This window comes from Aspergillus thermomutatus (assembly GCF_002237265.1).
Source record: "Aspergillus thermomutatus strain HMR AF 39 chromosome Unknown NODE_221, whole genome shotgun sequence".
NCBI lineage: Eukaryota > Fungi > Ascomycota > Eurotiomycetes > Eurotiales > Aspergillaceae > Aspergillus > Aspergillus thermomutatus.
In genome coordinates this window covers 11,063-36,203 of record NW_020798271.1, presented here as the reverse complement: position 1 = coordinate 36,203, position 25,141 = coordinate 11,063, and the positions used below count along the sequence as shown (strand labels likewise).

At 51.0% G+C, this 25,141-nt stretch overlaps 11 protein-coding genes across 11 annotated transcripts; 7 read left to right on the top strand and 4 right to left on the bottom strand.

Moving 5' to 3' along the window:
• Window positions 1-369: 369 nt before the first annotated feature.
• CDV56_104374 (putative serine/threonine protein kinase) lies at window positions 370-3,192 on the top strand (the record flags this gene model as incomplete). The annotated part of the gene is made up of 4 exons (XM_026757993.1): window positions 370-819; window positions 881-995; window positions 1,048-1,217; window positions 1,270-3,192. The coding sequence occupies 4 exons, from the start codon at window positions 370-372 to the stop codon at window positions 3,190-3,192; spliced, it is 2,658 nt and encodes an 885-aa protein (XP_026611542.1).
• Window positions 3,193-3,394: 202 nt separating this feature from the next.
• Window positions 3,395-4,532, bottom strand: CDV56_104237 (endonuclease/exonuclease/phosphatase family protein; the record flags this gene model as incomplete). Its single annotated transcript, XM_026757856.1, has 2 exons — window positions 3,395-3,939; window positions 3,998-4,532. 2 exons carry the CDS (start codon window positions 4,530-4,532, stop codon window positions 3,395-3,397), a joined length of 1,080 nt encoding a protein of 359 aa, XP_026611541.1.
• A 608-nt stretch (window positions 4,533-5,140) lies between these two features.
• On the top strand, window positions 5,141-6,397 carry CDV56_104045 (uncharacterized protein; the record flags this gene model as incomplete). Its single annotated transcript, XM_026757664.1, has 2 exons — window positions 5,141-5,311; window positions 5,384-6,397. The coding sequence occupies 2 exons, from the start codon at window positions 5,141-5,143 to the stop codon at window positions 6,395-6,397; spliced, it is 1,185 nt and encodes a 394-aa protein (XP_026611540.1).
• Window positions 6,398-7,987: 1,590 nt separating this feature from the next.
• CDV56_103744 (serine/threonine-protein kinase) lies at window positions 7,988-9,424 on the top strand (the record flags this gene model as incomplete). Its single annotated transcript, XM_026757363.1, has 4 exons — window positions 7,988-8,031; window positions 8,109-8,316; window positions 8,372-8,528; window positions 8,592-9,424. The coding sequence occupies 4 exons, from the start codon at window positions 7,988-7,990 to the stop codon at window positions 9,422-9,424; spliced, it is 1,242 nt and encodes a 413-aa protein (XP_026611539.1).
• A 781-nt stretch (window positions 9,425-10,205) lies between these two features.
• Window positions 10,206-10,926, top strand: CDV56_103595 (ubiquitin-conjugating enzyme E2; the record flags this gene model as incomplete). Its single annotated transcript, XM_026757214.1, has 3 exons — window positions 10,206-10,310; window positions 10,410-10,560; window positions 10,643-10,926. The coding sequence occupies 3 exons, from the start codon at window positions 10,206-10,208 to the stop codon at window positions 10,924-10,926; spliced, it is 540 nt and encodes a 179-aa protein (XP_026611538.1).
• An 809-nt stretch (window positions 10,927-11,735) lies between these two features.
• On the bottom strand, window positions 11,736-13,297 carry NUO49 (NADH-quinone oxidoreductase subunit D; the record flags this gene model as incomplete). Its single annotated transcript, XM_026756963.1, has 3 exons — window positions 11,736-11,773; window positions 11,840-12,560; window positions 12,629-13,297. 3 exons carry the CDS (start codon window positions 13,295-13,297, stop codon window positions 11,736-11,738), a joined length of 1,428 nt encoding a protein of 475 aa, XP_026611537.1.
• A 432-nt stretch (window positions 13,298-13,729) lies between these two features.
• On the top strand, window positions 13,730-15,003 carry CDV56_103151 (DNA-directed RNA polymerase core subunit RPC40; the record flags this gene model as incomplete). Its single annotated transcript, XM_026756770.1, has 3 exons — window positions 13,730-13,774; window positions 13,832-13,936; window positions 14,029-15,003. 3 exons carry the CDS (start codon window positions 13,730-13,732, stop codon window positions 15,001-15,003), a joined length of 1,125 nt encoding a protein of 374 aa, XP_026611536.1.
• Window positions 15,004-15,283: 280 nt separating this feature from the next.
• Window positions 15,284-16,825, bottom strand: CDV56_102945 (NEDD8-activating protein UBA3; the record flags this gene model as incomplete). Its single annotated transcript, XM_026756564.1, has 6 exons — window positions 15,284-16,035; window positions 16,095-16,391; window positions 16,518-16,528; window positions 16,586-16,591; window positions 16,645-16,746; window positions 16,797-16,825. The coding sequence occupies 6 exons, from the start codon at window positions 16,823-16,825 to the stop codon at window positions 15,284-15,286; spliced, it is 1,197 nt and encodes a 398-aa protein (XP_026611535.1).
• Window positions 16,826-17,189: 364 nt separating this feature from the next.
• On the top strand, window positions 17,190-20,474 carry CDV56_102477 (telomere length regulation TEL2 family protein; the record flags this gene model as incomplete). The annotated part of the gene is made up of 6 exons (XM_026756096.1): window positions 17,190-18,039; window positions 18,093-18,440; window positions 18,496-18,582; window positions 18,636-19,182; window positions 19,234-19,947; window positions 20,012-20,474. The coding sequence occupies 6 exons, from the start codon at window positions 17,190-17,192 to the stop codon at window positions 20,472-20,474; spliced, it is 3,009 nt and encodes a 1,002-aa protein (XP_026611534.1).
• Window positions 20,475-20,779: 305 nt separating this feature from the next.
• CDV56_102124 (Sec1 family protein) lies at window positions 20,780-23,157 on the bottom strand (the record flags this gene model as incomplete). The annotated part of the gene is made up of 4 exons (XM_026755743.1): window positions 20,780-22,273; window positions 22,327-22,538; window positions 22,793-22,988; window positions 23,080-23,157. 4 exons carry the CDS (start codon window positions 23,155-23,157, stop codon window positions 20,780-20,782), a joined length of 1,980 nt encoding a protein of 659 aa, XP_026611533.1.
• Window positions 23,158-23,576: 419 nt separating this feature from the next.
• CDV56_101888 (putative plasma membrane SNARE protein (Sec9)) lies at window positions 23,577-24,897 on the top strand (the record flags this gene model as incomplete). The annotated part of the gene is made up of 2 exons (XM_026755507.1): window positions 23,577-24,782; window positions 24,838-24,897. 2 exons carry the CDS (start codon window positions 23,577-23,579, stop codon window positions 24,895-24,897), a joined length of 1,266 nt encoding a protein of 421 aa, XP_026611532.1.
• Window positions 24,898-25,141: the final 244 nt, after the last annotated feature.

Below are 25,141 nucleotides of genomic sequence, written 5' to 3'. Positions count from 1 at the left end.
TACCGGGATCGACTTGTAATTATTTCTAATCCTGAATTATCGCTGGATTTGATTTCATGGACACGTTGATTTGAGGCTGGGGTGACTTTGAACGACTTTCCTTGATGGCGAAACAGGCACTGGCGAGGTGAACAACACAACACTTTGCAGTTGATAGCAGCCACTGGCTCGCGTGTCGCGTCTGAAATCGGGACATCTCAGACCTACTTGTGTTTGAGCATCAGCCTTCGCTGTTTATGCCTCCGACATAAGCAGTGAGATTCTCTTAGGCGAGCTTATCGGCCGACGCCTCGAGGACCTTTGGAGTCAGTTCTGTCCAGTCAAATAAATCTCACTTTTGCAACTGTGAACCTTACTCTGTACTTCAATATGGACACCACTCGCGCCTCGGGGCTTCTGGACCCGACGTCTGCGATGGCGGCTGCCATCAGCAAGCACAAAGCAGAAGCCATCAAGCTAGCACGTGAACAAGGCGCCGCGGTGCGCGAGATGTGTCGCAGGGCAAAAACCGAGGCGCCGCCGTATGAGTTCGAAGAGTTGATCGGGAAGGGCTCCTACGGCCGTGTCTACAAGGGCCACCAGCTGCCTTCGTGCAAAGTCGTCGCGATCAAGGTTATGGATATTGATTCGATGGACTACAAGTCTGTCAGAGACCTCAAGGACGAATCAATCAAGGATTTCATACATGAGACGAAAGTTATGAAACAGGTCAAGGATGCTGGTGCGAAAAACATCAACGAGTTGATTGAGGCCATCTCGATTCATAGCCAGTTGTGGCTGGTCTGCGAGTATTGCCCTGGTGGGAGCGTTAGGACTTTGGTAGGCCCTACGTCACTCCTGCTTCCCTTCACTTGTCATTTTCTGACTTCTCCATGTTTAGATGAGAGCCACTGGTGATAAGCTTGATGAAAAGTTCATCATTCCCATCGCGCGTGAGTTGGCCGCTGGCTTGCGTGCGATCCACGAAGCTGGTATCATCCATCGAGACATTAAAGGTATGTGGGCTTTGACAGTCTGGTTTTAATTCACTGCTGAGGCTTTTGATAGCTGCGAACATCTTGATCCACGAGGAAGGACGGCTTCAGATCTGCGATTTTGGTGTTGCGGGAGTGCTCCAGTCGCACATGGACAAGCGATCAACCTGGATTGGGACGCCTCACTGGATGCCCCCTGAAATGTTCTCAACTCGTGGCGAAGCTCATCAATATGGAAGCGAGGTGAGGCTGTCGGTTTTTTCTGCTCCATCTGCTGAAATACTGACAAGTCAAGATCGATGTGTGGGCATATGGTTGCACGATCTTCGAATTCGCAACAGGAAACCCTCCGAACTCCAACTTACGGGAGCGAATGCAGATTGGAAGGCAACTCAATCGCACCACACCGCGTCTCGCAAATGAAGAATACAGTGACGGCCTTAAAGACCTTGTATCATTCGCCCTGGAGTCGGATCCCATATCGCGCCCTACAATGGCAGACATAATGTCGCATTCGTATATTGCTGGAACAGACGAGCAGTACCCGACTTCGTCGCTCAGAGAGCTGGTCCGCATCTACTATCAATGGTCTCAGCGGGGAGGGCAGCGAATCTCGTTATTCCATCCGGGAGGTGCTGCCGCTGCGGAATTCCCCGACTATGAGCCAGACTTTGAAGAAGACTGGAATTTCAGTACAACAGATGGCTTCGAACGGAGATTCTCCGTCATTGATCTGGATCGGATAGCCGCTTCATTGGCCGAGTTGGAAGAGCAGATGAGTCCAACGACGACGACTCATCAGGATCGCGACCCCTTCGATGAGCCAGCCGAATCCGAAATGTCCGTGGAAGACAAGGCCAACTTCGACGAGCGTGTCCGCCGAGGCGCTGCGGCAATGGAGGGGCTATTCAACGAAGAAATGCCAAGTTACAAGTACGAAACAAAGAACGATTTTGTGCCCATTGAGCCCAAGCCTCCAGTGTCTGATCTGCCTCTTCGCACGGAGACAGACCGGTCTTCCGTGACGTCCACCTTCATTGACATTGACATCGGCTCATTCGACTCGTCGCATTATGCAGCTGGAGCTGCATCGGCACAGCCGTTCCAACTTGCAGACGCGGATACGATCAAAGCCAATAGATCCACCGGTCGCCAGCAACGCAGTTCCATTGAAGGCAGGTCACGATCATCGACTTGTGAGCCGGATAATAATGACGGATCTGAGCAACTAACTTATCAGCCCCAGAGTGGCCCACGCCCTCCGACGATGGACTGGAAATTTCCGGTGTTTATGCAACCTCCAGAAGAAGAGCAGACCGAACCGGAGAGCGCACAGTCACCGAAGGCGTCGGAGCCGCAACAGGAGGATAAACGGGCGACCATGGACTGGACCTTTCCGGACGAGTCTCAACAGAAGGACAAACGGGCAACCATGGACTGGACCTTCCCGGACATGACTGCCGCTGTAGATGGCGGGCAAGGGAAGCCTCTGGATAGCGAAGATCCCGGCCGCCACGAAACCCTTCGAGCTCCGCTCCCTGCCCTTCAACCATCAGCTACCATTCGAAAGTCCAGCATTGGTGAGCCTGGGGATTCGCGGCCTTCCACATCGGCATCGACTGGCTCCGATATCTCAGCACACTCAGATACTGACTATAATCCCTTCAAATTTGACCGTCCTCCTACGCCACCCGGTGAGCTTGCCGAAGCACATCGGCAATTTTTCAACAAGGAGCTACCGGAAACGCTAGAATCGGCGGGCTATGGCGAGTTTGAACGGTCATCGGTGTTAGACGGGCCGGGGCCAGATGAGGAAGACTCACAGTCAGTGATCTGGGAGAACAACACAGAGATCATTGTTCAACCCTCGCATACAGAACCATTCCCCACCGCCATTCCGTCTAAAGAGCTGGAGCCCAACCAACCCTTTCCAACGCTGAATGACTCGCCTATAATCGAGCCTTTGCCCACAGCCCGACGTGATCCGCGCCCGGCCATGAATGATGATATGGAGCCGGTCTACTTTCCCGATCTCGTACCGCCGCGACTTGAGGCTCTGACGGCCGGGGCGGAAGAAAGCGCTGTGACTGCCGAACTAGACAGACTTTTGGGCGATTTTCTGGATGCCCTCTCTGCGACTGGAGATGCGTTGTCCCGAGCCACCATCATTCCAGAGACAGCAAGACGTCGAACATCAATATCCGAACAGGCTGAATGAACTTTTGCTTTCTTTTTAGGCGTCGACCCGAAGTTCTTGCGACAGGCGCTTGGATGGATACTTGGATGAACAGACAGTTTGCCCCTTGAACACAATGACAGTCGCGCCTGTATCAATCAATGAAGCTCATGATGGATACTGTACATAAACCCCAAATAGAGACGATTGTTAATCATAGCCGTCTCTCAACTGCAAGTGTAAATCAACAGCCAGACGACAAGACTTCAAACTCCCCCTGTAGACCCAAGTGATCCGTGACCCAGACATCTTCATATTCGTCTTCAGATTCGTCGTCATGTTCGCTGTCAGAGTGATCTCCCCGCAAATCAACCCTCACCGTAACCCCATCCCCAATCCTTTTCAGACTCTTCGCCTCAACCCCACCACAATACAAGATCTTATCCATACGACTACACCCAAACTTCTCCCTCATCCAAGCCGGCACCTGCTGACCCCACGTGAAACTCTCCTCCGTTCCCTCTCTCCCGCCCAGAGCCAAGAACGCATCTCTAAGACCACACTCCTCCGGCGCGGAGCGATCCTCCGGCGCAAAGGCGTTGAGGTCGCCTGCCAGAATAGCTGCATGGGGAGTCGGCGGCGTATACTCACCCTCATCCTCAGGGGCAGGCGCAGGCGCAGGGCCAGACCCATGCATGAAGCTGGAGGCGAGACGTAACTGTTCCGGACGTCTGGGCGGACTGGAAACAAGACTCTCAAGATGTGTATTGCACAGCCGTAAGATACAACCTTTCGTGTCCGCTGTAGCTTCAACCACTACCAAAAAAAATGAGGATACGCAACTCACCACCCTCGGCCCCAGGGGGACCAGAACCAGAACCCACATCAACATCAACAAATAACGCATCCCTCTGCATCCTTGAACTCGAATACGGCACCCGGAATACACCCTGCACAACCAACTGTTTATCGATCATCGTCGTCGTCCCATAATACCCGCGCCAACGATCGCAGCTGATATCGGTGATGAAGAACTTCTCCTGGACCCAGCCCGATTCCTGGATAAGCTGGAGATCCGACTCGACCATCTCCTGGAGGAAGATGATTGATGGGGTCTCGTCGTCGTGCTGGGACGCGGGATTCTGGGTGCTGTGCTGGTGGGATAGGTACTCCAGTGCTGCGGCCATGCGTTCGCAGCCCAAGGGGGTTTGGAAGTCGATGTTCCAGGTTGTTAGTCGGATTCTGGTTACATTTTTCCTGAGGATTTGATAAACATTAGAAGTGCTGAGATTTCTGGTGATGTCTGGTGAGCTCCGGATTGGGGTCCAGATTTTGTTGAAGTAGTGGTAGAAGGGCTGTGGGTTGGCGCGGTCGAGTCTCATGGTGGATCTTGCTGTGGGTAGTTTCTTCACGGGGTTCAGGGATGAGTTTTGAGGTCAGTTAGGCGACTATTCTGATTATGTTGGGTTCTGTTTCTGTTAAGGCTTGGATGGATAGATGAGATGGATGATGGCTGGCTGCGGGGAGTCCTCATGTTCATGCTATGGTTGCTCAACAGTCATAGTTTATGTACCGGGATTAGAATCCCTCGTTAACATCATGGGTTTATTATGCTCAGGGGTCCTGATCTCTTTGATCTAAGTTGTCGTGACATTTAATAATGGAGTATTGACCAAGTGAGTGTGGAGGATCTTTCAACATTGTCATTCTTGTTCTTGCTGCTAATATCACAACCAGTCGGAAGGGTGAAAAGTGCTACATCTGTGAATGTAGTGCTCAGAATCGCACTCATACTCAGCGCATCTGGTCATTGTTGACATGATGCCTTGACGCGTCTCGTCTCGAGTCTAACACGCTCGTTTCTCTCCTTCCAGGTCATCCATCTTTTACCTATCGGCCAGTTGGGTTCGCTCCCCATTCTCCAGAGAGATGCATGTTTTGTGTTTGGTCAGTCCTTGTCCAGGTCTTTCGTTCTAGCACTCAGGTGGAAATGGCTTTCTCAATCGTGAACAAGTTCATTCGTTTCGAAACTTCATCATCACCTCAGTCGCCAGAGCAGTGGAAGCAAACAATCCAAGATGTCAAGCTGCTGTATTTCCAGCGGCAGTACAAGCAATGCGCCGCGCGCTCGTTTGAGATCCTCGAGACTGTAAAAGAACCAGTGAGCTGAACCTGATTTTGTGATTCAGTTGCTGTCCAAATAGGTATGCGCTAATGTGCTCTTGGTCGGCAGATCCATCCGGTCTACAAGACATACCTTTATTTCTATAGCGCCATTTCCTACGAGGAAATGGGACGAGCAGCCCATAATTACTCCCGAAGAAAGCTTCCTCTGCTGAATTCCGCTCTGGACAGCTTCGTTACCTGCAGCGCAATTCTGCCTTCGACAATTCCAGTTCCTGAAATCAACTCGGAGAGCTCGAGTCCTGCTTCGCTGGTGGATTCATGGACGGCGTCAGACTTCTCGGAGAGTCCTTCGCCTGTCGGGGCCCTCGTGAGCAGCATCACAGACATCATTGACAAGTCCATGCACTGCCCAGACGATGATCCTTTCATCTCAGACAGTGAGGGCTGGATTGATCTGGCTCTCGACATTCCAGAGAACCTTCCACCCCGCATTCCAGAGGGCGACCAGCGACTCATGCCCTCGCCCCTTCGACTTCGAAAGTCGTCGGTTGACCTCCGTCAGGCTGGTCGACAGAATCAACCTGCGAAACTTCGTCGTCTCCCTCCTCTTCCTATCAAGATTCTGCCTGCGGACACCATGGAAAAGAACCACGCACCTTCAGGACCTAACAGAACTCCCCACGGTCAGGGTAGAGGAAATGTCCACGCAGATGAGCACAAACAAGCGCCCGTGACACCGTCACGCGCCGAGGCCGCTAGACGCTATAACAGCACCCTCCAGTCCTTGCGAACTCAGATCAACTCCAGCATCGCCGACATTCACGCACTCATGGACGAGGTCACGGAGTTGCAGTCGGCCCGTCGAGCGTCGAAGAGTTTCCGCCGGTCTGCTTCATTCTGGAGTTTCAGTCCCGTCAAGGATGGTCGTGATGGTCACGAGAAACTGGGTAGTTCGGGGAGAGTCATTGTCAAGGAGACCAAGGAGCAGCGGATTGCTCGACTGCGCGCCGAGGGATGGAAGACGGTCGGCTTGAGATCTCCGGTCCGGGGCTGGAAGGGGGCGGCATACTACCAGGCATACTGCAATTCTGTTTTGGACGAATTGTATCTTGAGGTGTGAATAAGGGTCTGATGGCTGTCTTGATCTCAGGGGTCTCTTGTGGCAGAGTATATCATTGCATCTAGCGGGGTTCTGAAGCGCATTTCTGCTCATGATACTTGATGATGAATTGTTAGAAGCACTACGATGAATTGTGAGCGTTGACAACGACTGTCTAGAAACACAAACTAAAAATAATATGAGGGATCACAGGGGGAAGAATTGACTCCATCGACTGTCTATCTATCTACCGACCGTCTCAGATTGCGACCCCGTCCCACTATTTTTGGGCGGTGCCTTGAAAGTGGATCCGGCTGCGAGAGGGCTGGAATTTTGGCACAAAAAAAGGTCGCACATGGTCGATAGCGCGTTTCATGCTGATCAAAGCTGAGGGTCCTAGTGTTCTCTGTAAGGCAGAAATTATCAAGATGTGATTGATCGAAATACGAGAGACTGTTGATACATTATCAAAGTGAACTCTGGGATGGGACTGACAAGGCTGAGATCAGTCATAGCCCTTCGAGTAGCCGATTACGAGGGTAGTCCAGAACTACAGTGGCATGATAGGGGCAAAAGAACCCTCAACCACTGAGATGTCGATACTCGGTAGAGTTACTAGATACTCTGTCATACACTTGAGGATAGGATTTGGATCAGCCCCGCCGCTGCCCAAGGCTCGACCAGCTGGAGCTCATGACTCTGTGGCTGTGCTGATGAGACTCGGGGGATTCAACAGACAGACGGTCTGGAGTCTGGACAGTAGTAGTCTACTCCGTACGACAAATTAAATAAACTATGGATAGTCCAAAGTCCAGACATCATTATTTCTTCAATTCATCTTTCTCTTAAAGAGACACCGTACACACCAGCATCTTTCCTCCCGTGCAGCTGCATCAATTCCCCGATCGGAGTGATCTTCAGAGGGTATGTTTATTTTTCCATCCCCTATCGACGTCGTGTGGTCCGTCCAATCTCATGGCTTCCTGCACATTCGCTGATTGAGATTCTTGTACTGACATGGCATTCGATCTCTCAATAGAATCATAACAGAGGGACCAGAAACAGATTTCATCCTCCTTGACACGCTCTCAATCTTTCCCAATACCATTTCCTTCGCCCCGCCCCCTTCTGTCCCCTCACGTGCGGGGTCTCCCATCAGCTTCGTTCTATCCGCTGGCCTGAGCCCTCCACCACACTTTCATTTTCGAGCTTGGGTCCTTGTCAGACAGACCCTGCTTCGTCACAATGAGTTGTGAGTCTCGCTTATCTTTGTTTTCGCTTCGTCAATGCCCTGTGTGATGTGGTTGGCTTCTCTTCACCCTAAGTCCTACCATTGATGCTTTTCACATGCGCTCGAATGCTGGAGCCTGCTGGTCTGGACTCGTTCCGTGCGATCATGTCCCTGTTAGCATTGCCGTTAAGCATCTTGAGTAGTAATGCAAGTCTCTTCGGACTACTCGTTCTGCTATTGTTCTTTGGTTCGAGCGTTCCCGGGAGTTTGAGTTCCCCATTGCTTTTCCTTTTGGTCTTTGTCCTGCGCCGTCTTTTATGGAGCTGTTGTCGCTTGTACGGAATGATGCTAACCATGGTGTGGTTGTCTTAGTCTCTACTATGTTTAACAAGCTGTCCGGGCAGCCCGAGAGTTACGAGAAAAAGTACGATGTTCCAAGCCCTCCCGCCTCCTTTTCTATCATCCCAGTACCATCGAAGACATTGTGCTCACCTCTTCTAGAGCACTGTACAAGTTTGGAAGGACACTAGGTGCTGGCACTTATGGTATCGTCCGTGAAGCAGAAAGCAGCTCGGGAAAAGTTGCCATCAAAATCATCCTGAAGAAAAACGTCCGCGGCAATGAGCGCATGGTCTACGACGAGCTGGAGATGTTGCAGGCGCTCGATCACCCCAACATTGTTCACTTTGTAGATTGGTTCGAATCCAAGGTAAGTGCATGAGATTAGCTTGCTGTTCGCCGGTCGCAGTCTGATCGTGAAATAGGACAAATTTTACATTGTCACTCAGCTGGCTACCGGTGGTGAGCTGTTCGATCGGATTTGCGACTACGGCAAATTCACAGAGAAGGATGCTTCTCAGACAATCCGGCAGGTGCTGGGTGCTGTGAACTACCTTCACGAGCGTAATATCGTCCACCGAGGTCAGTCTTTCAGCCAACTTTTCCCTGTTGGTGTACAGCGCACTGATGCTGGCTCGAGTATAGATCTGAAACCCGAAAACCTCCTATATCTCACCCGTGACCCCAAATCCCCCTTGGTGTTGGCCGACTTTGGCATCGCAAAAATGCTGGAGAACCCTACCGAGGTCCTCACGACCATGGCGGGCTCTTTTGGTTATGCGGCGCCCGAGGTCATGCTCAAGCAAGGCCACGGCAAGGCCGTCGACTTATGGTCCCTCGGTGTTATCACCTACACCCTGCTGTGCGGATACTCGCCCTTCCGATCGGAAAACCTGTCCGATCTTATCGAAGAATGCCGCGCTGCCCGGATCGTCTTCCACGAACGCTACTGGCGCGATGTCTCCAACGATGCCAAGGACTTCATTCTCAGCCTGCTCCAGCCTGATCCCGCCAAGCGGCCCACGTCGCAGGATGCCTTGAAACACCCCTGGCTGACTGGTGAGTCTGCCAGCGACCGCGACTTGCTGCCTGAGATCCGTGCCTACATCGCCCGCTCCCGTCTCCGGAGAGGAATCGAGATCATCAAGCTGGCGAACCGCATTGAAGCGCTCAAGATGCAGGAAGACGAAGAGGACGATATCCCGAGTCCTGCCGAGATGGCGGCATCTGCAGCAGAACCCAGCAAATCCTCTGACACAACAGCGTTCCCTCCTCTTGCGGGTACGGAAGCAAATGGTAGCTCATCCCCTGCGTCTGCCGATGGCACAACTGGTGGGACTAAGAGGCGGAGTCTGAGCAAGATCGCACGCGGCGCGATCTTCCGCGAAGTTGTGCTGGCCAAGGTTCGCGAAGTGAAGGAGAACGAAGAGCGTGAAAAAGTCGAAAGGGAAGCTCGAGAGCGAACTGCCCATGCTTGATTTTCTTACCGATAGTCGATCGGCTTCCTTTCGCGTTTTTTAGAGCCCATTCGTATCTTGTGTATCCAGATCATGTTCGAGTTGATCTTCGAATCTGATTTCTATGATTCCCTGTGCAAATTCAAATGCTTTTCTTATACTCGGAGTTTCGATTGCTGGCATTTGGTCGTGTGGTCTTTTGTCGGCATATTCGCCTTTTCGCCTTTTCGCCTGATTTCAGAGAGTCGCGCCACATGTGATCCTGGATTTGGATGACCGTTTATTTAACTGTTTCGTCATGAGCGTTAATCAAGTGAAACGCCAACCAGATCATGTAGATGCTAATGCTGAGAGGCTGATATCAAGGGATCACGTGCTGATGTGTCAGATGCTCTCGGGCCAATCAGATGACCGGCTGCAGGTGATCGGCTGCCTTGCCTTACCCACTACTCCGTAGTAGAGGTACCTGCTGTTTGGAGGTTTCCAGTTATATACAACGAGCAATATTCACCTTCCTTTCACTTGATCGGTCTCTTTACTCTGCAGCTTTATAAATTACTCTTCGCTTGATAGAAGTTTCCTCGTCTAGCTTACTCCACTGAGTGGTGCCCCACGATCGCTCGTCTACCATCAATAGCCCCGCGGTGTCAGGACGTCATACATCTGCCCCAACAACCTTTATGCGCGTTCGGTATTAGCACATGGGAAAAGACCAGTACCTGACACTACATCGGACATTTCAGCCGCAGCTCGTGTATCTTGAAGATCTCTCAGCCTGCGCTCAAGGGGCACATCTTCCAAGATGTTCGCCGGCAAGCGTCTGAGCAAAGTATGTCATTCCATCTTCCCGCGCAATGAAGAATCATATAAACTGACGCTGGATGTACATCTACAGGAGCTCCTGAAGGTACCTTCCCTGCCATCATATTATAACTTAGTCCCAAGATCAACACAAAACGGCAGCATCACCACAACCACATGATTCTAACATTCAATCTGTGTACAGATGAAGGAACATCTCCCACCCGGAATTTCAATAGTCAAAGACGACAATCTCGAAGAATGGCAAATGGACATCAAAGTCCTTGACGACAACCCGCTCTACAAGGACCAGACCTACCGACTCAAATTCACCTTTGGTTCGAAATATCCCATCGGTGAGCCCGCTCTTTTGCCGCACATCCCCCGCGCCTTCCCCTCTCCCCCTCTCTTGTATCGAAGTGACTAATGATACCACAGAACCACCAGAAGTCCAATTCGTCGAACTACCTAATACATCCGATACCCCACGGCCCATCCCCATGCACCCCCACATCTATAGCAACGGCATCATCTGCCTCGACCTCCTCAGCTCCGCCGGCTGGTCGCCTGTGCAGACGGTAGAAAGCGTCTGCATGAGTATCCAAAGCATGCTGACGGCAAATAATCGCAACGAACGGCCTCCTGGTGATAGTGAATTCGTCTCATATAACAAGCGCCGCCCCCGCGATATCGCTTTCATGTACGATGATGATAATGTGTAGTCCGTATCCTGGTTCGCTGCTGAGCTTCTTGGCGGATTGGTCGCGTTGGACTTTCAGCGGGGTCCATCGGGGGTGAAGTCTTCGGACCTCAAGCTGGCATTTTTCAAGGGTTAGTAGACATTCTCAGGTGTTGGATTCTTAGTTTATTCGTTCGCATTCGCATTGGCCTTGGCGTTGGCGTGGGTTTTGTCTTCTTTGACTAGGGCGCTCCATAGTGGAAGGATGGTGCTGCTGGAGTTCTATCCGCTCTCTTGGTTCCTTTATCTACAATATTGCTATACAACAGCCTACGGCATCGCAGTGATAATGCATGAGGCATTCATTGGTTCACCCGAGTCAAGATCGGTAGTCAGATAGAATTCAGCTATGAAATTCGGAGCAGTTTTCCTGAGTAGGCAGAACGGCCGTCATTGTTCGTTTGCCTTTGCGATCGAAAGGGTGATCGCAGTGGTCTACGTTAGAGTCCTGCAGTCCCATAATTCTACTCAGCACATGATGTTGCATTGAAAAATCACGTGTCACTATACACAGGGTGGATGATACCTAGCAGAAAACAAAAGAAAATAGATCGAGACATGAAACGAGAAGGAAACGAAACGCCATGGGAAGGAATTTGGTACAGCTGAATCGCCACGTCTCCATTTACACTGGCCCCCCTTGCACTAAACCGATAGCATGTTCGGTTTTCGGGTTGGATAAGTGGAGAATGAGAGGAAAGGCGCCAACAAGAACTCGCTCTTTTCTGATGATTCTCTGCCTTTACATGTTGCATTTGCACATATTCAGGTGTGTTATTAATTCACATGTCTCTACCGGTCGACTTCACCGAACACAAGATCCATTGTACCTAAAAGTTGACATGTTAGTGGACTGGAAGAACTCGGGTCAGATATTGCGAAGAAGTGAAACCCACCGATGATAGCGACAGCATCTGCCAGAAGGTGACCACGAGAGATCTGGTCGAATCCACCCAAATGAGCAAAGCCGGGAGCACGAATCTTGCAACGGTAGGGTCTCTCGCTGCCGTCACTGACAAGGAAGACACCCATTTCACCCTTGGGGGCCTCAATGGCGGAGTAGGTCTCACCAGGAGGGACAGAGTATCCCTTGGTGAAGAGAAGGAAGTGGTGGATCAGAGCCTCCATGTTCTCCTTCATGGCGGCACGGGGAGGAGGGGAGATCTTGTAGTCTTCGACACGGACGGGACCAGCGGGCATCTTGTTCAAGCACTGGTGAATGATGCGCAAGGACTGGCGGAACTCCTCCATACGGCAAAGGTAACGGTCGTAGCAGTCACCGTTGACACCAACGGGAACGTCGAACTCAACCTGGTCGTAGGCATCGTAGGGCTGTGACTTGCGGATATCCCAGGGGACACCAGAACCACGGAGCATGACACCGGTGAAACTCATGTTGAGGGCGTCAGCTGCGCTGACAACACCAACACCCTGAGTTCTGGCCTTCCAGATACGGTTATCTGTGAGCAGCTCCTCGGTCTCGTCAATGCGGTCGCCGAACTGGGTGGCCCACTGGTAGATATCATCAAGAAGGCCGAGAGGAAGGTCCTGCGATACACCACCAGGGCGGACATATGCAGCGTGTAGACGGGCACCGGAGACACGCTCGTAGAACTCCTATTGAAGGTGATGGGTCAATGCATTGCTCCTGGTCATACTGGTCGAAGGGAAAAGATGCCGCATACCATGAGCTTCTCACGCTCCTCGAAACCCCACAGGAAAGGTGTCAAAGCACCAACGTCCATGGCGTGGGAAAGAACCGACATGAGGTGGTTCAGAATTCGGGTCATCTCTCCGAACAGGGTTCGGATCCATTTGGCTCTCTCAGGAATTTCGATGTTGAGCAGCTTCTCAACAGCCAGCGAGAAGCACTGCTCATTCGTCATCATGGAGACATAGTCAAGTCGATCGAAGTAGGGCAGAGCCTGCATATAGGTCTTGTACTCGATCAACTTCTCGGTACCACGGTGGAGCAGACCGACATGGGGATCTGAGCGGACAATTTCTTCGCCATTGAGTTCCAGGATCAATCGAAGCACACCGTGAGCGGCAGGATGCTGAGGACCGAAGTTGACAGTGTAGTGGCGGATCTTGCGGTCGACCCCTTCCGCCTGCGACTCAAGATTCGATGCAACCTCGGACTCTGCGGTACCCTTGTTGACCAGATGTGAGAAGGTCGGATCGGTCGGAATGAGTCTGGTAGCCTGATAGCTGGTAGGCTCCGCGTACCGACGGGGAAGGGTCGTCGATATCGAACGGGATCTGGGAACCGCAGTGTTTCTGGCGAACGTAGAGGGGCGAAGACAGAGCTTCTTGGGCGCACTGCCCGCCAGACGGGTGAAGGAGGCAGCCATTCGGGATATCGCAAAGAAGGATGAGGATCAAAAAGGCCGACTGTCCTCAGTCCGGACGTAGTTAAAGGAGCGACTCTTACAGGACGGTCGATACGAACTGACGTTTGGAGGTTGCGGCTTGCAACACAAATTGGGCAATCACGTGACAAGAGCTTCTGGTCATCACGCCGCCTCTGGTTGGTCTTCCAGAGGTCTCTAAAACACACCCACACTAAGCCTGCATTTGTGAAGGCTTCCGCCTTTATTCCGCACCAGCAGCACTTTTGCCCGCAAGATCGTCTCTTCAATGGGTGCGGATTAAGTGGGAGGGGATGTCCGCCTTAGGCCTGCAGAAAATACTGCCGCTTGTCCCAAAGAAATTATCATCCGCTCATTTCTCAATTTCACCTCTCAGTCCTCAGCTGTCAATCTACCCTCGTATTGTCGGTCATCATGGCGCCTCTTATTCCGTCGCAGGAAGAGCTCGATCGCAGAAGGGTACATTATTTTCTAGCTTAAAGTTTGTGAATATCCTCGTCACTAACCAGCTCTTAGATCGTCGGTATCAATCCAGAGACGGTCACCAATATCCCCTCCACAGATTTCCCGGGTCACTGGCCCGGCGAGTCGCATGAATGGAATTTGGAAAAGTTCAGAAATGTGCGTCCTCCTTGAGCAGTTTTTGTGTACAGCTTTCATCGTGTGTCGCGATGGTCTGCAAAGTTTCTTCAGCTCACACCTGCGGTTCAAAGGGCTTCCGAGTTGAGTTTCATCGCAATGACCCATTCGAATCCTCCTTCTCCTTGATTGGACTTGATGCCTCCATCGCAAACGCTTTCCGTCGAATTTTGATGGCCGAAGTACCAACTCTCGCCATCGAGTACGTTTTCGTTCACAACAACACTTCCGTTATACAGGACGAAGTTCTCGCTTCACGATTGGGTCTGATTCCCTTGAAGGGCTCGGTAGAGGGTCTCAACTGGATGCGCTGGTTTAAGAAGCCCACCGAGGACGATCCTGAATCTGGCAGCAATCCCGCCGACTACAACACCATCGTGTTGCGCTTGGATGTTGAGTGTACCGAGAACCCCAACGCTGCTCCGGGCGAGGACGACCCTCGCAAACTTTACAAGAACGCACATGTTTATGCTAAGGACATCACCTTCCACCCGGTCGGACGTCAGGAACAGTTTTTCACCGGCGACGGTGCAATTCAGCCCGTCAATCCTGATATTCTGATCGCAAAGCTACGCCCAGGACAGAAGATTGATATGGAGTTGCACTGCATCAAGGGGATCGGAGCCGATCACGCCAAGTTCTCACCCGTGGCTACCGCAACATACCGCCTCATGCCAGACATCAAGATTCTCCGTCCTATCGTCGGCGAAGACGCCAAAAAATTCGCCAAATGCTTCCCCAAGGGAGTTATTGAGCTCGAGCCCGTTACCTCGAGGGAAGCCGCGCAGAAAGGAAGCGAATACGAGGGTCGTGCAGGCGAGATGAAAGCCGTGGTTCGTGATCCCTTCAAGGACACCGTGAGCAGAGAGTGCCTGCGACACGAGGAATTCCAGGGCAAGGTCAAGCTGGGCCGCCTTCGCGATCACTTCATCTTCAACGTTGAGAGCACTGGTCAGTTTGAAAGTGATTATCTTTTCCTCGAAAGCGTCAAGGTGCTCAAGTTGAAATGTGCGAGATGGAAGCGAGGCTTGACGGATCTCATGCGGTAATGACATTCGTACGGCCTGTCCCGACAATTTTTGGAGTATATAATGCATTAGCCGGCGTTGGGTTTCGTTATCTCTGTGCTTGTTGTACATCTACGAAAAAGTTGGTCAAAACCTCCTTTACGACGTTAGGAGTCTACGTGGGGATCTTCGTCAAAATATGGAAAATGCAGCTTTGATTTCCTCAAGTGTCGCTGTGTCTTTCTTACAATGTACCCAATCGCATATTCGTCGTAACGCAATCGTGTCTCATTCCAGGCTTGCAAGCTTAATCCACGCAGCTTCACTTGAAGATCAGTTGGAAGCGGAAGTCAATAGTATATGCGGGGTCGCTGACCGCAATCTCCTGGCCGTTTTCAACCAGTTCCTTCAGCTTAAGCTTCAGATTGCTCCTGGTCTGCTCCTCCAGCTGGGGCGGGAAGCGCTGATAGAGTGTCTTCTCTTCCGTTCTCATACTCGGCTTCTTGAGCTGGGCCTCGGCTCGCTCACCGAGACTCTCTATGAATTCCTCCAGCGTCATATTCGGGTCCACAGTAATCTTTCGCGCTAAACTACCGCAAACTGGGCAATCTGGTTTCTTTTCCGCCTCAAAGGTGTATGTGTAGACCCCCTCTTCACCAGCGTACATCATATAGTTCTCCAGGTAAGGGTTGCAGGAGGTAGCGATTTTCAGTGCTTCGGACGTGGTCGAGGCTGCGATGACAGCGTTTGTCGAAGCAATAGCGGGAATGATATTCTTCACCACGCCTTGGGTCATTTGGAAGGTTACGCCGTGGATGTGAAACTGCTTTGCCCTCTCAAGTGCGGCGTTGTAGACCCAGCTGATATGTTCCATATCATCGCTGTCAAAGGCGTCATCCTTGCGCTTCTCTTGCCAGGCGATTTGATGAGCCCACTCGATGCAATGCTGAGGCTGTCTTGGGATAGTTGCAATGGTGCAAAGGGGAACAGCAGGTCGAGGAGCGTGCATATCTAGCTGACACTCAATGCATGAAGACAGCGTTGGAAGAATCACCCGGGCTTGGCCCTTGAAACCTACTAATGATTAGCATAACTTTGTGATTAATGATATCGATGGCGTCGGATGGCTTTACCTTCTGTCCCGCCGTCAATGAGAGGCTTCAGACTTTCAGGATTCTCCGGATCAACCATCCCGATAAGAGCGGAGTTGATCCACCGTCTGGCCTCGATACTGTCAAGACCACAGACGATGATCTTGAATTGCATATAGTAATCCTCGTCCTTGTCCTGAATCTTGCCGACATATGGCGTGATCTTGACACCCTTGACTCGCTTTTCTACGAATGCTGCGGCGACCTCTGCCTTGGGCTTGCCGATGTCAGCCTGCCGGAACAGGAACTGCCGGTTCAAGTTGGAGATGTCAATCGTATCTGTTTGAGTTAGATCAACGGTTTATGGGAAGGTGTATGGTGATAGGAAATACTTGCCCATGTCTATAACGTGGATATCCTTGAATCCCGACAAGGCCAGGTTTTTGAGAATTTCGCATCCTAAACCACCCGCGCCACTGTATCAAATTTATCAGTGACTTGATCATGATCGTAGACAACAATCTCTGACTGACATTACTCTGGACTTGAAGTTAGCAAGCTAATCTAAACCATCACCTTGGCAACCACGTACAGGATCTTCGACGATTCCAAAGCACCTATCGTCTCTGGACCAGGAACCCAGTCTTCATCGCTGTAAGGGCCTGACTTCGTCAAGACTGAGTAAAGGTGCTTCCTGCTTCGTGTTAACCATGCTTGACATGAAATCTCAAGGTTGATGCATACCACCGAGAAGCGGGATCTAAAGATGCCATATTCAGAGCTAGATGTCTGGGCTCGGCAGAGAACAGTCACTAGATGCTAGTGGTGACCTTTACCGTAATTGTCTTCCAACTGCTTCAAGCTCCTTTTCTGTGGTCGATATCAAGTTGTTTGAGCTTACAACCCGGCACAGAGATGCGTCTCTTGTCCCAATTATCAAAATTGAAAAATGAGAATATGGCCAGTTGTATTGTGATGAACAAAGGTAACAAGCCAGCTGCGCTGTTGACTGCTCAGTAACTGGTGTCAGGACACGCCGCTGCACGTGACCTGTTCGCTCCATACAATTTCCTCCCACTTTGAGGCATAACCATCAAGCGATCTTTCCAGTTTTTCCGAGACAGTCAATCCTCGAAAATGGAGGGTCTCACAGCTGTGAAGATAACGACTCGCGAATCCAGACCCATTTTATCGCCTGTCGCGGAAGAAAATCTCCTTAATGGTCTGCAGACCCGCCAAACTGGGCGGGAGGCCGAGCTGGACAATAATTCAACATCGTCAGATTATATACTGGCGGTATTGAAGTCAAACCCTGACCAGGGAAATGTCGCTCAAGTACTCGCCATTCTTGATCCCTCGAACAAAAAGGTTCTTCCTCCAGATTTCGATATCAGGGTCCCGAGCGCAAAGACCACGCAGATTCTCAATGTCTTGGTGAACGTTACAATCCCTGATCATTGGGAATACCTGAAGGAGACAAAGAGCGAAGCTAGTAAACTACGAGGCATGTTCCTGAGATGTTTCAGCAGTGTTGCTGGACTAAGTTGCTTGGTTACTCAGCTTCGTTCTCTGATAAACGCTGCACGAGCAGCACCTCAAAATGCGGAAGGATCGAGTAATCCTATCCGACTTGCGGAGATTCTGTCGGTCATCTCTGCCTTGCTGAAGCCAACAGACTTTGTGTTGCGCCTTTACGATGACATCGATGCTCTTTACACTAATGAAACCCAGAAGCAGCTAGCTTGGAAAGAGATTATTGCTCTTCTTGCTGCCAGTAAAGTTCTACCTGCAGCTGCAGAAGCACTGAGCTTGATAAAAGACCTGGAAGGCCTCGCAAAGCTCTCCTGGCTTGGTGAAGGAACTCAATATGCATCCTGGTTGGGGGCAAATATATGTCATGTTGTCTCGAGGATTAGTCCTAACAACGAGGCGTGTCTGAAAGCAGTTGCTCTTCTAACGGCGCGGTCGTTGAGTATCGGCTACACAGGTTAAGTTCTACGGTACTTTTTGGCAGCGTGTTTATGCTAACTCACTTTCAAGAGCACCTTGTAAGAGAAATCTATTCGGGCCTTCTACTAGACCGAGCTCTTCCGACACATTTTGACTCTTTCTATGACAAACTTCGGCCAACCGAGCAACTCGCATTTCTCGAGTCAGTCTTCCGCGACCTGCAGAAGAAGTATTTCCCGGTTGGCCTCTCCTACCTGGACTTTGCCAATACGTCCGACCAAAATGTCGAAGGTGTTGCGGCCTTGTGCTCAATGATCATTTCCAAGCGTCCACACCTGGAAAGTCAGCTATCAGACTGGCTTGCAAAAGGTCAAACTGGCTCGATACATACTGTCGGTCTTCGTCGAGCGTTGCTGGCAGTTTTGTCGGATAGAGAGGGTAACGTCTTCCGTTGTGCCCGACCTCTGAGATTCAACTAATAAATGCTCTTCAGAAATAATTGAAGCTCTGCTCTCCAAGAGCCTTGAACAATCTGGCGATAAATTTTACATCAGACATGCCCCGATGAGCAGTCAAGAAGGTAGTATAGAGATCTATTGTCTGACTGTCAAACCTTGCTCTAATATTTCTCAGCAAATGCTCAAGTTGTTCTCTTGGCTGCTGGGTGTCTTCAACGGCTCGATGCCATTGCAGTCAAGGACGCAGGACGTTCGAGTAGTTTCCTGAACACCGTCTCGAATCGTTTAGCAGCCTCATCCTCGAAAGCCCGCCTTCTCGGTATGATCATTGGCACTGCAATCTCGCAACTCATTGAGGAGCCAGGAAAAGCTATGAAATTTGACCTCGAAGAAATGGAAAGCGACGAAGCAGTCTGGTATCTGGACTTGGTCAAAAAGGCAGATCGCATTGGATCTTTAGATTATATCAAAATACCGAAAGAGCAATCATCTAAGGAGCCTCGTCCACCAGCTCAAGGGCCATCTTCTTCAAGAACTGCGGGTGCGCGAGCCTCCAACGCACAATCGGTCAAGATTGTGTCAATAGAAGAGATTGGGGACTCGGAGAATGATGAGAGCGAAGAGGATGATGATCTGATACCATACGAGAAACCTGACGAGGATCCATCGGATTCAGACGATGATCCAACTCTTGTACAACGCAACAAACCGACACCGCCAGTGTAAGTTGACAGAACTACATTGTATTAGATACGGAAAACTGACTCGAATAGATACATTCGCGATCTGATAGCCGGCTTACGGGATACGGAGAATCTCGAACGATACGATTTGGCCGTCACCACTGCCCCTTCTCTGATTCGACGCAAGACCGGCTTCGGAACCGAGCTGGCCGAGAATGTAGAGGAGTTGGCTCTTGTTCTAGTCGGACTGCAGGAGCAGAATAAACTCCCTAAATTCCATGAATGTCGGTTACAGAGCATGATCGCGTTGATCGTATCGCAACCGCTGAAAATGGGTCGCTGGTTTGCGGCGGTATTCTTCGATGGAGACCTATCCCAAACCCAGCGGTCCGCAGTCCTCACAGCGTTGGGTCTAAGTTCTCGCCAATTAGCAGGAAACGGTGAGGAAGATGCCCGGACGCTCGGATTGCCAACCTTACCCGACACTTCCTTTCCAACCAAAAGGTTGCCGGCAAACTTGGAGGAATTGTATCTAACTAATGAATCCCCAATCGCGAATCTCACAAAGACCCTCTCAAAAGCGTCCCTTGAACCACTCGCGGCTCAAGCTGCAGACGCCGTGTCTGGTCCAAATGCACTCAAGGTGCGAACATTTTCATCACGAATGGAGGTCGAGAAGAAGCGTCAGCAGCGAGATGCGCAGCGGCAAAACTCGACGGTCAAGGATCTTCACAAAGTCTTGTCAGAGGGCTTCTTCTATCCCCTGACAGGTCGCTTTGGATTGATGATGACGCAATTTTTCTCGTAAGAGCTCAAGCCTTTTCCTTCAATCTGACGGACACCTGAATTGACAAATTCTGTATCACAGTTCAACCGCGCCCTCGTACAACCCTTTCCTGATTCCTCATCTCCTCTGTCTCTTTATCCAGACACTGACGCTCATTCTTTCCACCATGGGCCCCCACAACCCGTACCTTCCTAATCTCACTCAGGAGACGTTGACTTTCCTCCTTTCACTCTACACGCGACCGCTTTCGGATGACCCTTCCATCGTCTCCGCACTGCTCTCGCTGTTCCTCGCAGTAGTGGACTTGAACGTCGCCTCAGGCTCCTCGGGTGAGGAACGACTTGTCACGGAATTTGCGACTCAAGTGATCGAGTTGCGTGAGTGGGCTGGGTCCGTCTTTGATCGAACTTCGGCGGCACAGGGAGTGGATGACCCTCGGGAACAGGTCAGACTATTAGCTGCAGGAGTCATGGTGAAACTGGGTGAAGTGATGGAGAGATACCAAGGGCGGTTAATGGGTGTTAACTCTAGTTTCAAGTACTAGAACTAAATAGTACATATCTATATGTTTGAAAATGAATGAAAAGCTCACACACGTAGAAGGGTGGTTGGTGCGACAATTTGGCAAGACAATATATACATAGGCTATCAATAATCGTAACAGCATTTCGTGGTTTACGTTGACAGGATTGTTGTCAAAGTGTAGGAGTTACTGAAATACTATTACCCTGAAAGAGTGACTGTCATGACGTTATTTTAGTACAGTGGTATAAGTTCTCCGTCAATTGTTATTAAATTAGTCCGTGCACGGAACACGCTGGATTTGGCAGTCTGAAAACATGCCTCTTATCACTCGGTCTTTGCAAAACTTCCCTTCTCGATGGCTGCCTCCATCATTCGATCGCCGTTGATGATGCTCGTTGTGCAAATGACAATCCTCCGTCGCGGGGCCTCCTGAGCTGCGATGAATCGCAGTGCTGCAATCTCTGTGAAGGTCGCTCCACCTAGGAGGAATACGTACACGGTCTTGGCGGTATTGTTGCCGCTCAGCGTCTGTCGCGCACGAACTGCCTTATCGTCTCCCTTCTGAACAATGCTGAATGTCGCGCCACGGGCGCTCTTTACTATGTCCTCGAATCCAAGCCAGCCGGGGGATGCAGTGCTTGCAGGGGTGGAGGTAGCAGAGGCAGAACCGCCCCTGACGAGTGAGAATATATAAGGCTTTTGCAGAACGCATTGGACTAGACGGATACTGAGTGGAGCGAAGCCGCTGTACACGTAGGCAATGTCGTTCGGGTCCTTCTCACTGACTTCTTCTACCAGCAGGCGTAGGTTCTTCCGTAAGTAGTTATAATTCGTCTTAGTTCCTGGCTGAGCACCAGTAGTCGGAATAAGCAGGGTGGTGGCCGACGAGCGTGGCTGCAGGAGCTCCATTTTCTCCAAGGCACAAAAGGTCAGTAGGTGTTGATGTCCATAGGCGTGGGCAATTTGCCTCTTGAAGTTCTCGAGATCTCGGGGACGCAGTCCGCCTGACATGCACGACTCCAGGCACAGCAGACGGAGAACAGTCTTGAGAGGCACATCCCGGACAATTAATTCTTCGATGGCGTCGTGTTGATACGTTGGGTCAGTGCCCGCAGCATTATTTTGCTGGACTTCAAGAACTTTGCGGAAGATATCTGAACGCGTTTTTCTCATTATCTCTTCGGCCAGATTCGTGTGAACGCGAAGACTTTGGTGTTCCAATTGATAAGTCGGTAGTTTATTCACGAATTCGCGTAACTCCGAAGGCGTCCTCGCCGTATGACGACTCTCATAATCGCTTTCTAGCCGCCGGGCCACCTTATTCAGAATATCTCCGACTATGGCGAAGTTTGCATCACGCAATTGGCTAAACAACTGATCAGAAGAGTCCAGTTGAATCTTCCGCTTCTGTCCATGTTTCAGGGATTGTTGAGGAGCTTTGGAAGACTCCTGGGCCTGGGGGACAGAATTGGCTCCAACGATAGTCGTGTCAACATCTGCCTGATTATTCTTGATTCCGACAAACTCGTCAATTAAGCCCTCGTACGTGAGCTGCGTGAGCAGGGGAGTGCCAAAGTCCACCTCCCGGTCAATAATGATCAGACTTTCGGTACTCGCGCTGGGCAGAAGTCCTCTTGCGGAAAGGTCCGCCAAACCGGAGCTCTCTTCAGCATCGAGCTCTTTTCTCATCCGCAACAGAAGGTCTGCAAGTCGGCGCGCATGATCTCCTTTGCCGACGATTCGGGGGAAATAGCCCTGTCTTTGCTGGATGTCCATAAGAGCTTTCGCGGCGAGGAAAATACAACCTGGATCCTTATGCTGCGTGACGGTAAGCCAAATGGTTTGCAGTGAGTGATTTTCCTTGCTCCTACCAGGTAGAGGTCACCGAAGGAGTCGTCCAATTCCAGGGAAAGGACATCTTGCTCCAGAGGCACAAAGTACAAGGGAAACTCGGCGATGTTCACATCGCCAATAATTCCTGCATCTTCCAGGATCTTATTGCTTACGAATGTCCGTCTGGGTACCCAAAATATGGAGAATTCATGCTCAACATTGCCGTTCTGCTGTAGACGCTTGATTTGCTCTATAGAGAAATGTCAGCTCATTCTGATGGCATTCAATCGGACATTTCAGAGAAAGAAAGCCTTAGGGATGAGCTCCAGTAGTAGCCCTCTTGATGAGGACATGGATTGTATTGATATAGGGAACTTGACTGACTACGTAGAGTGGTGAATGATTCTGCGTAATCTACTGATGTCCCATGTGTCCCGACCCCGAAAGAAGGAACAGATAATGCAGGCAATGGTTTACAAGAAAGAAAAAGCCGAGACGACATACCTGCTGCTGTTCGCACCTGGCGTATCTTCTCGGCATGGACTAGGAAGACGACATTGCGTTGGGAGGAGTCAACATTGGCATTCTCGAGCAGAAAGACTCGATCTACGCCGTATTCCTGGAGTTGAGAGAATTTGACGAAGATCCCAACTGGACCTGCCAGATTTTGGCTAATGACAAGATTCTTCTTACCACGCACCTGCACGTGTAGTCCTGATTTAGCTCAAGTTCGGCCTCGGGTAATATCGTTGCTGTCGAGAAGGGGACGACCAGGAAGGAGCCTTACTCACGCCTTCAAGGAGGGTCAACAAGTCCCTGCGCGCCTTGTCCTTGATATAGTCAGCATCAGACCCAGGATACGGCGCCATGGTTGCTGTGGAGCACTCCCAGACTGGCCAGAGGAGAAAAGAGGCAGAGAGAACAAGAGTCGTTTGCGTAGTTCTCTGAGGCGTCCGATCTGGCTCAGCCATCCCAGCCTAACTATGAGTGGATTAGCGCTCATCACCGCCTCCCTCTCCGCCACAATACATGTCTGATACAGAGTTACCACATACTTCAATTGAAGGTTGCCCAGCATATGCATGTATTGCTGTATTAGTATTACCTCTCAGGGTCTCGACTCCCCCTCAATTTAGATTATTTGCCTGAAACTCCCCTGAACATGTCAACCTCGTTCAACAACTTCTCAGCCTTCACCCTGTTCTCCCACTACCCCTTCTTATTAAAACTGTTGTGAACACTCTCATTGATACTCCTTTTCATCCCTACATCTCCTCCGCAATCCGCAATGGGCTTGTTCAAAAAGTCCGGCGACGACGATGACTCGTCCAACCGCCGGGCCCTCTTTGGGTCCCGGTCCAAGAGCAAGAGCCCAGCTCCTCCTGCGAACCCATATGCGAAGCCCGCACCAATCGACCCGTATACCAGAGCCAAGATGAACGCCGGAGTAGCCCCTCTCCCACCCTCCGAACAGCCTGCTGGACCAGGCTCGGTGAAAGGACATGCTCCCGCCGGCGCTCCCGCACCTGGAGGTATCCCTGGCGATAACAAATTTCAAGGCTATGCTCCCAACCAGTATGGCAATCAAGGCGGATACGGGACTGAACGATTCGGTAATGGTGGTGGTGCATCGACCTCCCGATACGGCCCTGGTGGCTATGGAGGATTAGGCAGCACCGATCCGAACGACCCCGCCACAGCAGACAGAGACGCACTTTTTGGGGGAGCCAGGGACCGGGTACAACAGCAGCAACAGAATGGTCCTCCACCTCCATACTCAGAGCCGAACAATAATTACGGCGGCGGAAGCAATGAGTACAACACTTCCACGTATCAGGAGAGACAGCTCACTGCGGAAGAAGAGGAGGAGGAGGAGATTCAGAACATTAAGCAGGAGATGCGATTTATCAAGCAGGGCGATGTCGCGTCCACTCGCAATGCTCTGCGCGTCGCCGCGCAGGCTGAGGAAACCGGCCGCGAAACGCTCGCCCGCCTTGGAGCCCAGGGGGAAAGAATTCATGACACCGAGAAAGCCTTGGATGTTGCGGCCATCGAGGGCCGACTTGCTGAAGAGAAAGCAAAGGAGCTGAAAACACTCAATAAGAGCATGTTCGCGGTGCACGTGTCCAACCCATTCACTAGCGCCAGAAGACGACGGGAGCGGGACGAGAAGATCATTGAAACCCATCGTGCTGAACGAGCAACTCGGGAAGGCACGCGCAATGAAGCATTTCAGACCAATCAACGAATGGAGCGCACATTCAGGGAGATTGAGAGGGAAGCGGGTAAACCACATGGCAAGAACAGGACGAATGTCACGGAGCGTGCCAAGTATCAGTTCGAGGCGGACAGTGAGGATGAGGCTATGGAGGATGAGATCGAGCAGAATCTGGATCTTCTGTCCGGTGCTGCCGGTCGCTTGAATGGACTTGCTCGTGCCACAGGCCGCGAACTTGACGAGCAGAACAGACACTTGGGGCGAATCATGGGCAAGGTGAGTCTTCCTACTTGCTTCTTTAGTGCCTGTGGACTTACTGACATTGCTACAGAGCGATTTCGTCGACGATCAAATTGCTATGAACCGGGCCAAGCTGGATCGCATTCGTTAAGGCTCTGCTCAGTTTGTCCGTTCATATTTAGTTGTGCGGATGCACCCGTAGGCCGCCTGGTGCAGTCGACGGTGGTTGATAATTCAAATCTCGATCTATGTGTTTTCTGTGCATATCACCATCTACCATTTCTCGGCGTTCTCGGCTTCGTTGCTCTTTCGAGCATCCATATGGAGTGTTCAAGCTAGCTGTATATTCGCGAGAACTGATCAACTCTGATTAATAGAACCCATCAATTAATTAT